The sequence below is a fragment of the Zootermopsis nevadensis genome, unplaced genomic scaffold (genome assembly GCF_977971745.1).
Source record: "Zootermopsis nevadensis isolate Lab colony 2312 unplaced genomic scaffold, Znev_1.0 Znev_ptg000030l, whole genome shotgun sequence".
Taxonomy (NCBI): Eukaryota; Metazoa; Arthropoda; class Insecta; order Blattodea; family Termopsidae; genus Zootermopsis; species Zootermopsis nevadensis.
Window position 1 is genome coordinate 16,488,247 of NW_028259162.1, and position 13,692 is coordinate 16,501,938.

At 33.7% G+C, this 13,692-nt stretch overlaps 2 protein-coding genes and 1 long non-coding RNA gene across 3 annotated transcripts in view; 1 reads left to right on the forward strand and 2 right to left on the reverse strand.

The window, feature by feature from the left end:
* The window catches only part of LOC147872172 (ribosomal protein S6 kinase beta-like), a 353,544-nt gene that overhangs the window by 305,500 nt on the left and 34,352 nt on the right, over positions 1-13,692 (reverse strand). The gene's annotated exons all lie outside the window — the stretch shown is intronic.
* LOC110831745 (uncharacterized) overlaps positions 911-13,692 on the forward strand; it is a 46,019-nt gene continuing 33,237 nt past the window's right edge. The window contains exon 1 of the long non-coding RNA XR_015537898.1: positions 911-1,272. This is a non-coding gene — a long non-coding RNA (uncharacterized LOC110831745). The remainder of the gene's footprint in view (positions 1,273-13,692) is intronic.
* LOC147872183 (uncharacterized) lies at positions 3,371-5,966 on the reverse strand. The gene is made up of 3 exons (XM_087358821.1): positions 4,838-5,966; positions 3,576-4,367; positions 3,371-3,379 (listed from the first exon to the last, which is right to left on the reverse strand). The coding sequence occupies exons 1-3, from the start codon at positions 5,285-5,287 to the stop codon at positions 3,371-3,373; spliced, it is 1,251 nt and encodes a 416-aa protein (XP_087214947.1). The 5' UTR covers positions 5,288-5,966.

Sequence of the window (13,692 nt, forward strand, 5' to 3'; positions counted from 1 at the left end):
ACTTTGAAGCAGGACCTTCTTACATTTCTTAATATTCTTATTATTGACTATAGGTTTAGGATCCTCTTTTCATCTTTAACTGAGAAACTCCTTAAAGTTCTGACACAGTCAAAGCATCAAATTTACTGTTCAGTTTTACACTATAGTTTGGATTCTCACTGGAACAAAGAAGTTTGTTTCTGTGCTACATTTGGCTTAAACATATATCCAGTGAGTGGACAGTTGCATTTAATAATAGAACTCTTCCTGCAGACCCAAAATAGTTTCCTCCTGTCCTAGACTGTTTATATATCCAAACCAAAACCATGGGTCAATTACAATGTGTCACTAATAGTGATCTTGCCCCATTCCCAACAGAACCAGCAATTACAATCAATATATAATACACCTTCAATGATCTTTCTTCGGCAAGAGCCGCGTTTACCTCATAGTATGTTAAAAATACGATCTGCCATAACACTGGCCTAACTAATTTTGCAAAAGATTAAGACTAAAGTAAATATTTTCAATTAAATTTACAATGTGGATGTGTTCATGACAAGATACTTTATTGCACTTGAAAAACATTACCCTTACATATACTTATTGAAATACTAAACACCTTTTATAATTTTACTTAAAAATTGCTTGCACCTGTTTTACTTTACTTCACATCACTTGATTTCAGAGTTTAATTTCTATATTAGCGAAATACGAGCCCAATTTGGCAATATTACAATAGCTGGTATTTATTTAAAGTTTAGGTTAGGTCTAATTTACTTTTCAGATAAAAGTGTTCTATTTACGAAAATACCAATATACAGTAGAACGTTTTAAAATATGAATAATGTACTTCTATCAGATGTTCATCTGTGATATCTATGGAACAATTAAAGCTAGAAAATATTTTTTATTTTCCTGTCGTCTTGTCTTTACAGTCTTCACCTAGTGCTTTGGCAGCGAAACTGTTGAAGATTGTACACATTTTTTATATTATCCGATAATTAAACCTTTCTCTGTTCTGTTTCAAACAACTTTTCCATGGATAACGTAAGCTAAAATTTTAAATCACTGCACGTCACAGTAAGTTTACCAACCAACCAGCTGATGAATTTTTTTTCTGTGGAAATTTTAAAAGTAGAAATTGGTTCTCGACCGTTAGCTGTAATGGCGGAATATGAATGTTGCTTTGCTTTACTAGCAATTTTTGTGGCTGGTGTAGGTCGAAGCCGTGACTCTCCACGCTGAAGGATGTCTATGTGTTCGATGCGGCTAGAGGTTGCTACATTGCAGGTTAGAAATTTTTTTTATTAGAATAGAATAAAATAAAATAGACTTAGTTTACATTCAATGGATACTTCATTAACCAAAGCCAAGGACGTAGAACACGTTACAACACAAATAGAGTACTTGTTTATTATTTCCAATGAACTACAGTATTACCGCAAAAATAATTACACAATAAAGTTTTACCACTGTTTCTTCCATATGTTTAAAATAGCTGATAATTTTTGGTGCAGGTAAATTTGTATATGAAGTAGGAGTGAGATACTCTTTTAGTACTGGCTTCTATTTCATTTTTTATTTACAAGTTCCAAGAATCCAATAGTGGATATAGAACACGTCACAAACTCAAGTATAAAAACATAAAATACATACATTAAACAATTACATCTAGACAAGCAGCGTACTAAATTCAAGACAATATAATTAGTATTTGTATTACAATAGTTATCCAATTAAGTACTCATCCACAGTGTAAAACGAGTGAGTAATTAAGAAATGCCTTAATGCAACCTTGAACTTTTTAAAATTATTTGAGGTATTCTTAACCTCTGTGGGTAATTTATTAAATATCTTTATACCCGCATAGTGAACTCCTTTCTGATAAATAGTTAAATTGGCTTGGGGTAGATACAAATTTTGTCTCTGTCTAGTATCAATAGTATGAGAGTCAATGTTTGATGGAAAAAGAGTTTTGTTTTGTAATACAAACAATAATAAAGAAAATATATATTGTGATGCCAACAGTAAGATATCTAATTCTTTGAATATATTTCTACACGATACTCTATTGCTACATCCCATCATTGTTCTAATTGCCTTTTTCTGAAGGAGAAAAATAGTGTAACTACTAGATGAATTTACCCAGAAAATGATGCCATAGCTCATTAAGGAATGAAAGAAAGCATAATAAATTGTCTTTAGTACTGAAATAGACTTATATGGTTTCATATTTCTAATTACATAGCAAGCCTTGCTCAATTTTTTAATAAGTAGATCAATATGATTCTTCCAAGTTAATGCACCATCAATCATAATTCCCAAGAATTTAGTACAGAAGATATTATTAATGAATTTATTATTATAACTTATTGTGACAGTATCTGACATTTTTCTCTTAATTTTAAAATTAATTTAATGTGTCTTATTAAAGTTTAGTGATAATCTGTTTATTCTAAACCATTATTTATATTTTCAAATGTTGCATGAATGTGTTTATTAAAGTCGTTTGTATTAGAATGAGAAAATAGGATGCTAGTATCATCAGCAAAAATTATAGGTGTAGCAAATTTAGTTATTATACTGGGTAAATCATTTATGTATAAAAGAAACAACAAAGGTCCCAATATAGACCCTTGTGGAACTCCATATCTAACTTTAAGCCAATCCGAGGCTGTATTGTTACTGTCATTAGTATGTAATACTGTTCTAATGTATCTGTTATTTAAGTAAGATTCATAAAGTGCGTGATCTTTCCCATTGATACCATAAAATTTAAGCTTAAATAACAAAATTTCATGATCAACACAATCAAAAGCTTTTTCCAAATCACAGAAGATGCCTCCCACTATTTGTTTGTTATTCATGGCATTTAAAATCTCTGTAGTCAATTTATAGATTGCATTATCTGTTTTTAATCCTTTCCTAAATCCATATTGTTCAGTACTTAAAATATTGTATTTATTGAGATGATCCAAAATTCTTGAGTACATTATAGTTTCAAATATTTTTGAAAAAGATGTTAAAAGTGATATAGGTCTATAATTAGACACATCATATATATCACCATTCTTATATAATGGTTTTATTAATGCATATTTTAATCTATCCGGAAATACTCCTCTCCTTAACATTTTATTGCATATATAATTTATAGGTGAACTTATAAATGACGAGCTTATTTTTAAAATCATAGGTGGTATCTCATCATATCCATGCGAATTTTTTAGTTTAAGGGATTTTATTATTTTTTTTATTTCTTTGTTCGTACAACATTTGGAATTCATATTTGGGTATGGATTAGAAAAAGCTTGGTTCATGAAATGAATATAATTTTCATCATCATTAATATCATTTGCAATTACGGGATTATTAATATCTTGTAGTTTTATTTTCTCTGCAATGTTAACAAAATAATTATTAAATTTTTCAGCAATAGTTTGTTGGTTATTGAACTTCCTAACATCAATTTTTAGTGTTTTTATTTCAACTCTATTTGTATTTCTACCTGCTTCTTTATTTATAATACCCCAAGTAGTTTTAATTTTATTATCAGAATTTAGAATGCATTTATCATACTCCATTCTTTTTGCCTCTTTTATAACTGTGTTCAATATTTTAGAGTAATTTCTGTAATAAGTTTTAAGAGTAGGATCCTTATTATTTCTTAATTTATTACAAAGTTCTCGTTTATGTTTACAGGACATTAATATTCCTGGTGTAATCCAAGAATTATTTTTCTGTTTACATTTTATCTGTGTCAAAGGGAAGCTGGAATAGTAAATTTTTAAGAAAATATTTAAAAATGTGTTAAAACTATTATTAATATCATTTTCATCAAAAACTAATTCCCATGTTTCCTGACTTAGTTTTAATTGAAAATCTGTTATAGTATCGTTATTTATTAACTGTTTTATATAAGTATGATATCCTTTTCCCTGTTCCTGTGCCTTATGAAGTATTAATACTTGGGCATCATGATCTGATAGACCATTTATAGAGGGGTATATCTCATATTTTCCAATACTGTTTATATCAATGAAAAAATTATCAATTACAGTGCATGAGGAGATGCCAACTCTAGTGGGGAATGTTACAATACTAGTAAGATTATATGATTGTAGGACAGCATCAAGTTGCTTCTTTCTGTTATCATCATTTAAATAATTTACATTTATATCACCACATATAATTATATTGTATCTCTCATGATATAATTTCTGTAGAATCATATCTAATCTTTCCAGGAAATTTGTAAAATTACCCATAGGAGATCTGTAAATAGTTAGTATACAATTTTTTTTTGTTCCTGGTAAGTTCTTAGTCAGCTGAATTGCACACGCTTCGATGTCCTTGTCTACAGTAAATTCTTCTAAATTCATGGTCTTAAATTTTAAATTTCTATATACAAATATACTTACACCTCCTTTTTGAAAAAATTTTCTACAATATTTAGCACCTAATGAGTAGTCATTTAAATGTATCAGTTGAAGTTCTGAATCTCCAAGATGAAGTTCAGACAAGCACATAATATGTGGTACATCATATAGTAAGTGACAATAAAGTTCGTTAATTTTATTTCTCAATCCTCTAATATTCTGATGGAAGACTTTCAAAAATGTATTTAATATAACGTGACTCAAAATATTTGCTATAGTACTATCAACTTCACTTACATCAGTATTCATTTGGATCTTTTGAGGAATTACATTATCACTTGGTATGACACTCAAACTGTCTTTTAAGATAACCGGTCGGTTTGTATTATCATTGCCTGTAAATCTATTTTTACTAACTGTATAATTAACATTAAAATTTGCCATAGCTTGATTGACACTATATGGACCTTCATCTACCATAAAAAATCCTTTGTCCTTGTTACAGGGATTTTCCTTTCTCTAACTGGCATTCTAGGATATAAAGCTTCCGAATGGGCTGTTTCTGTTTGCCTATTTACTGTTTCAAAACTCCCACTCTCTTGATCCTTTTCCTTGCCTGAATTCTCAATTAAAATCACAGTACTTTCACTTTTACTTTTGTTAACTGCATTAAGCATTTTAAAGTGTGGATTTAACTCTATTTTATCATTACTTGTCCTATCTATCATGTCAGGTCTACAGTCAGTAAAGTCTTCTTTCCATTTCGCACTAATAGGAATTGGTTGTTTTGTTATAAGTATTGATTTTATGTTTTCTGATATTATCTTGGATATGGACTCCTTCCCGAGACCATTCATATGTAATCCATGTTGAGTAAAGTGGTCTCTATCTAAATTCTTCTCTACTACGTATGCATAGTCATACATTTTCAATTTCTTGAGTAGTTTCCTATTAAATATTTTTACTTCATTGTTTACACAGGAAGCCGTGTCCAGATTATGTCTGTGTGGTGCACCCACCACCACAACATTTGTATGACCTCCACTTTGAACGAAATTAGAAATACTTGCAAGTCCCTTAGATGATTCATCCTTACTAATATCGTTAGTACCTCCTCACACCACGATTACATCATTCTTGGTCAGTGTTGCAATTTCTTTCTTTGCCATATTAGTGATAGCTTCTAATTTCGAACCTGGCATCACTAGGCCTGAGACGTCAAAATGTTCATTCAGGTTATAAGATACTTCTGCGGCACATCCTCTCGCGTGACTATCTCCAATGATAAGCACTTTATGTTTACTTCTCGTCTTGGTCTTGATTTTCCTGTCGTCAGTCCTGTGCATAACTTCCATTCTTTGTTCTAATGATATATTCTGTAGTTGATTGAGGTTATACAATAGTTTATATCGGTTTACAATGGTTGGTATTGGCTGAACATTGTTTACCTCTGGCTTTCCATTCCTTTTAGGGCGGGATGCAGGTACATGGATCCAGTCCCTCTTTTTGAATTCAGTTTGTAAAGAGTTCCCCTCGTGATGCAAGTTACATGCGTCTTTCCTTACAGTCCGAGTGGACGTCACTAAATTTAATTATTCTTGAAGGAGTTTAATAATTTTTTGGGCTGAACTGAGATTTATTAAGGCCTTTTGTAATTCTGATTTAAAATTATCACAACAAACACACGCACTATATCCTAATTCAGACTTTCTATAGTGGGGGGAAGGGGTTATTGAATAGCTTAATGCCAGTATAATAAACTCGTTTAATATTTACTGGGTTCAGTATTTGGTACATGAAGATTGTATCTGTACTTATATTGTGGATATGTTTGTTTGGAATGTTTCTATTTTGTCCACTAAAAATGTTGAAAATATGAACAAGAAATTGCTGGCTAATGGAGGAATATTAAATATCTTAATTCTGTACCTGCCATTATTCTAATATATACATACATGCATTCCTTGGATCCATAAGTTGAATGACTAATGATTTCTTAGGAACGATTCCGCTCCATGGAGTAAGTAAGGATCCACAAGTTAGATGAAAATAAGATATGCAATAAGTCATAAAGTACAGTATGTACATACAAGTGCTATTCAAACTTTTATACACTCTTCACATAGAATAATTAAATATTTCATGTAAAGTGATGAATTGTTTCCAAGAAATTGCCACATATACAGCAAATAAATTATACTGCCCAGTTATACTATATAAAAGCTTTAGAACCTATAAAAATATGAGTCACTTTCAAAGATTGTAAATTCATGAACATAGAAAAATGAGTGTGTATTTAAGTACCTTTTTAATGCTACTTTTTAATGTCACATTTTATTCATGACAAGATGGTAGACTGTTCAAAATTTTGATGCCAGCATAGAATGCACTTTTCTCAAAGCATGATATATTGACAATTGGTTTATGAAGCTGACATTTATTCCTTGTCTGAAAATGTTCTTTGTTATTCACAATGAAAGTCATTAATGAGAATATGCATTCATATTGAAGAGGTAAGATCTGTAATATCGTAAAAAGATTTTACATGAATTTCTAGGTTTGACACCACCATATATTTAACAATTTTCTTTTGTAAAGTGAATATCTTTTTGCTTTTAGATGAATGGCACCAAAAAATTAATTCACATGTATTTATACTGTGAAAATAGGCAAAGTAAACTGATTTCAGTGGAAGTGTTGCTGACATAAAAAACAGATTCAACTGCAGATCATGCTCTATTTAACTTCATAACCATTTCATCAATATGATTTTTCCAGTTTATGTAGTTATCAATTTGTAAACCAAGAAATTTCATATTTACTGACTCTTCTATATACATTCAATCATTTACATTTGTTTTATCATGATTTAGGGCCAGCAGTGAACCATTTACTCTTATAATAGAGAACTGTGTTTAACAGTGCACAGAAGTCATCAAAATTTTTACCAGCAATTATGACACTTGTGTCATCAGCAGCTAATATTATGGATTTTGACAAGTTATTCTTTGTTGGAGGAAGGTCATTTATGTATATTATGAAAAGTAAACACCCTAGAATCAATCCTTGGGGAAATCCATGTTTTATTGTTCCCCAGTTTGAGAAAAGAATTCTGAGTGTCATTAGGAGACTTTGTTTTCAAGTTTTGTGTTCAATCTGTTAGATACAATCTCAAACATTTTGTGGCTATTGCTTGAATGCCATAGAAATGTAACTTTGTTAAAAAAATTTCGTGATTTACACAGCCTTTGCTTAATCATTGAATATTCCTCCAACATGAACTTTTTTGTTAACACATTGTCTGTTATTTTGAATGACGCATCCTGAAACCAAATTGTTCTGGGACCATTATGTTGGTAGTATGCATATGATGGTTTAACCTGTTTTTACACAACCTTCCAAAATACTTTGGAAGAAGCAGTTTATAGTGAAACTGGCCTATAGTTTGTCAAAGTAGTTTTGTCACTTTTTTTGTATGGTTGTTTTACTATTTAGATTTTAAGACAGTCTAGGAAAATGCTTGTGAATAGTGAGTGATGACAAATGTGGGCTAATGGGTGACTAATTAAAAAAGAACAAGCTTTAAAAATTTTACTATAACCTGATGAGTTTCTTGATGTAAGGAAATACACTGTACTTTTTATCCCAGATGCAGTAGTTGGAATAATTTTAATACTAGGAAATTTTACAGGAAATGAAATTTTTAAAAAATAAATAGCATCTTCACTCCCCACATATTATAACTTAAGACTTTTAATAATTGAAGGCATTAGCAACTCTACTTCTTCATTCCTTATGAGGAGCTCAGCTAAATGTATCTTTCATGTCTCCCGCTTTACTACAGTTCAACATTGTTTTTATTTTATATCTACTGTCTAACCTGTCTTACAGCATTATTTACAATTTTACAATACTTAGTGTAAAATGCTCTTGTGTTTGGATCATTGCTCTTCCTACCGTACATAAATAGACTTCTTTTACATTTGAAAGATGTTTTTATTCCTTGTGTAGTCCAGTCATTCTTTCCTTTGCATATTCCTTTATATTTAACTTGAAAACTAGCATCATAGATATTTAGAAAACTATACAGAATTGTGTTTAACTTGTTGCTAGTGTCATTATCTTCATACACAGATTCCCATGTTGCACTCATTACAAGCTGAAACTGCATTTTTTTGTTTTATACTTCAAAAGTGTTAAGTTGCCTAATTTAGCAGAATTATTAAACATACAAATCTCAACATCATGGCCTGATAAGCTATTTATTATGGGAGATGTAGTAGATGAGCTTTATTTTAAAGTATACACAAAATATTATCTTGCAACCGCCCTTCCGCAGACTGTTTTCTTCTCACTCTGGTTTCCACGGGATCAAGCCCAGTAGCGTGCCCGGTTTGCTCGCGGTTACAGCTTGGTATAACCTCGGATAATGCGGAAGGATATAAGGGATAATTGATGTAGGAATCTGTCGGAAAGCACGATTCTCCGACTCTCAGGGAATATACGGGGACTGTGATAGTTGGAGCGGCCGTGCGCCAAGGACGTGAAATCTGTGGGGATGATCAACTGCAGACACACCGAAGTCACCTTGGAGATGTTTCACCTTTTATTTCCTTTCGAGACACTGTTGTACAATACGTTATTCTGATTGTAGGGTAGCGCGATGATTCGGCTGTTGTATTTATAATTGTAAGAATCAAGCAGAAACTGTCTGCTTGCCTTGAAGAAACAAACTGTTGTAATTTGTACTTGAAATTTTGATGAATCGAGCAGAAACTGTCTGCTTGCCTTGAAGAACCGAACTTTTTGAGAGCGAGTACCAACGCAATCTCGCTTTATATATTCCCGCAACGTAACTGTTCTTGAATTCTGAATTGAATATGACAATCCGATTCGTCCCCCAAAATGTCACTTACGACCTCCTTCGTTCATATAAACCAGATTAATATGCCAAAGCCTTCATCTCAAGTTTCAGTCCGTTCGGGAATTGAACCACGGACCCGGACTGGCACAATCTGTTGCTGAATTATTGTTACAAAATTTATAATTTGTGTCAAATTATGTTTTAATAGTGATTTTTTTTAATTGCTTTCATTCACATAGACAATATTTATATCACCAGAAATTACATATTCAGGTTGTGGATCACATAGTTACATTAAGTAGCATCTGATGTCATCTCATGAAGTAGCTCTGTGTAAGCTTAATATAATTAATTTAGGTTTTCTAGTTTAATTTATTTTGGATGTAGAATGATTTCTTGCTATCTGTGATTTCCCCCAGAAAGTAATTCTGTATGAAATGATCGAATGGAAGTAGACTAATGTTAATGTTTCTGTTTTCATGAGTGATGTGACAGTTCTCATAGCAAAGCATGCTGAGCTTAGCTTATGCATAATGTATTGAATATGTGTTTTCAATCTTACGTTATCGTCTATTTGTAGGTCAAGAAATTTAGTTGTTTCCACTTCAATTATTTTATCCCCATACTCTATACCAGGATGGTCCAACTTTTTTCCTCGCTCAGGCCAGAACAGTTTTGCTGTTGGACCCAAGGACCAAGAAACCCCACTGTCACTGTTTTTGCATTGTCGTTATCTTTAATAATACTTATTCAGAAATGACAATTTACCATTGCACATGCTGAAATATAAATTTTATTTAAATGTGCACAAAGTACTGTAGAGTTGTATATTAATTTAAATTTGCTCCTGCAACAGCTTGTATCTCTCACAATTTTTACCTGGAAACTTACACAAATTATTTGACCTCCACTACTTTAACATCTTGTATCTGAAACAATAAGAATTTTTACCAGTAGAACCTGCATCTTATGCTTTTAAAGTCAGTGGCTTTAGTGAGAGCACTGAGCAGAATGTTCTTTTATCAGTGATGGAATATCAACCTCTAGGAATATCAACCTCTATCTTTGTTGTTGCTAAACGAAGGGTTGATCGTACAAAAAATATTTACTCAGCGTTCTGGCAGAGTCGATACTGCAGGGCTGGTCGACCTTTTCTCTACATGCCTTGGCACTGGAAAAAGAGTCCACATTTACAATCGTCCGCATAATTTTACATTTTTAGCTAGAAAGTCTGGGTTCAGGACTTAATGACACTGGCATAACTTATAATTGCACTCTCTTAGAAAAAGTTACGGTTATGAATGTAATAGTATAATAATAATTATTGAAACGGATTATAAATAATACATATTTATATCTTTCTTCAAAATACAACTTTTAGCATGTTGCTAGCCACGTATGAATATTTCAAAGTTTGATAAAATAATTTGTTACACGTGACTGAGCTGCGGGACTGTGGCGCCGTGTATCCTGTACGTGCTTCACAATCCACATTTTCAGACGCTGAAATAATCAATTCTGCTTTATTACACACATGCATCGAATTAGATTGGACCAGCTTATGTTCCAATATTGCATGTGACATACCGTCGGCAACGGAATTGTTATGATAAATGTTTAAGCTGGTTTGTGCTTGTCAACCTCTGACGACTCCTTGCAATATATCTTGTGAATAATAGAGTCATAGAAGTTCTTGTGAATCATGGTAAGATGTCTACACGTATGCTGTCAACTTGCCCTGTACGAGCTGTTCCACGTCTTGACATCTTCCGCAAGGACTGTTACCCATCCTTTCTTCCCTTCCCTATCTCTACCCCTCCTTTTCTCTGTTCCTCTTTGCGACCATTTTCTCTTCGCCCCTCCTACCAGCTCATGACTCGGCGTTCTGACCAGCGGCAGTTGGATCTTACCCTTCGTACAGTTATGTTGTTTGTGTTCTAACAGTCTGTGCAACGAAATTGCCTTGAAAACCATGCTGCAGGTGAGCGTTGTTGCGGTACGCCCTTGATTTAGTGCTGGAAGCTAGCGTAAGTAATTCCCTGTTCACGTTGTTTTATTTCTAGACGGTTTGAGTTGCATTTCTGTTCTTGTGTTATGGTTATCTATAGGATTACTTTTAAGGTGGTTTGTCTAGGATTTAGGGTTTTAGTTCGGCCTGTCTTCTTAACCATGTTAACTTGTGATTTAGCTTGTATGCCTCGACGTTATTTGAGTAAGTTTATTGTTTAAATACGAAATTGTGCTTTAGTTAACCATGTAAATTTTTAACCCTTTCCGGTCCTACGTCGGACTGAGTCCGCCACGTATTATACAGTTTTATAGACGTTGTGGAGTCAATCCGAGGCATACAAACAGTGTCAATATATCATTCAAGCCGTCATCTGTGCAGTGGTGTCAACCAAGAATTCATTATAATATATTTGTGAACCTTGTAAAAAAAATTTGTGAAGTGCCTACATATTTTGTTAGTACTTATATCCCCAGAAGGCGTGCGTTGGACAGCAAACATCCGTGAACAATTGCATTATGACCTGGATTCCTTCAGTAAAATTAGTCAGGATTTAGATATTGATATAATTGAGTATAGTGACTCTGATGCTTAAATAACTTGAAAATAATGTGTGGCCCACCCTAGAGCTAAGAACTCAAGCTCACTGGAACTGTATCTTTGTTCATGTTGGTTCAACTGCCCTGAAACATGGGCCATATATATTTCAATACCAATATTGTACTGTAACCGTCTCTTATTCTTTTGGGGGGCTTGAGTTTCATACGGTCCACTACAGGTTTGCGACGATGTATATAACCGTCTCCTCTCTTTAGCAGCTTGTTGCCAAGGTGGGATCAGGTACGATGAAGAAATCCCATTAGATAGGACGAGCCATGAAACTCATATCATGGAATTACTGGTTTTAATTAAGGGTCGCGTCAGCTGTGTCACGAGGTATTTATTTGCAGGTGATTGTTCTGGATTAACTCCTACGCACGATACTGGTAGATAGTGCACTACTGTGTGTGAACATAGTTAAATTAATACACATGCGTCCGTCATTGCCAATTCAGAATTGACGTGACTACTTGGCGAACTGACAACTATATAAGTTTTCAACTAAGAATTTACAATGTTTCAACTTGAGTACGAACTTGCAACAACTGCCTCGAAAAGAAGTTTGTTTCTCAAAATGTATTAATTTCTGCCACAACCTGAATGTTGTAACATCACTGGTTCATCTTCCCGCTTTGTTTCGTGGTTCGTGGAATAATTTAAATTTAAGTCAGAATAACTTTTCTCTTATTGGCCGGTTCGATACCCGAGGTCAACTGTGACAGTTTACATCGCGTGGTGACTGTAGGACACTTATGCCTACATTTGCATAAATCCGATTAATAGTGGTCCGACCTCCTGGGGGTGAAATACTGCAATGGTCTGTCAAAGTAAAGTTACAAGAAGAATGCGAATTTTTCGAAAAGACAGTTGACAGTGACAAATATAGGTCTTATGTTCCCCTGACCCTTCGCGACTCGTGCAGGCGTGGATGTGGATGTATTGAAGACGGAAACGACGGGAACATTACTTCATCCTTAACGGGTGGTCATTTGTCTGGGCTCAACCTCATGACTAGACGATTACAGTACAGGTTATCGCAACCTTCCTAGCAACTGTTTTGATGCTAAAGGTTGTGTGAAAATTGGAGCAGTTGTTTATGCCATTTTTAGGTCGTCAGAAGAGTTTTGGTGCTTCTTGGCCAAAACAAAATTTTTATTCTTGTATGTTTTGCTCCTGTTACATAGTTTGATACCATCTTATGGTAGTCCTTGAAAGCAACCTAACCTAACCTAACTATTTTTGGCATTGGATAGTTAACTACAGTTTTCGCCTTTTCTGTTGACCTGTATTGCCTCTCTTGCTGCAATATAATCTAAGTATTCAACTTTGGCCAGGCAATGGAACAATCTCCTGTAGGCATGATGTCTGCTACTTCAGTGGAATCCACAGACGACACTTTCACTTCCAATGTTTGTTTTTGGTGATAAATCTCAATTTCACCTTCGCGTCTGCACCCTTGGAGCAAACTCTGGAAAAGGGACTTCACTTGCAAATCAATCATATCACGTATTTCGATCCTGTTTTTCGGATCCTTCCTTGCTTTCATAAAGAATTTGTACTTCTGAGAACTGCTACTGTTTAGGAATTTCAGGACATTTTCCCGATTCAGAATTGTTACAGGATTGTGAATTTGTATTTGAATGCCGTCAGGCTGTAATTTCAGATTAGCCATTTATGATCTATAACACATGTAAAGCAAATTAGGATTGACATTTTTAACAGCACTAAATATTATCAGGTTATCTCTGCAACAGTATGAGCCGGGATAGCTCAGTCAGTATAGTGACTAGCTACGGGCTGGACGGCCGGGGTTCGATCCCCGACGGGGGCAGAGGATTTTTTCCTCTAGCCTCTGCGTC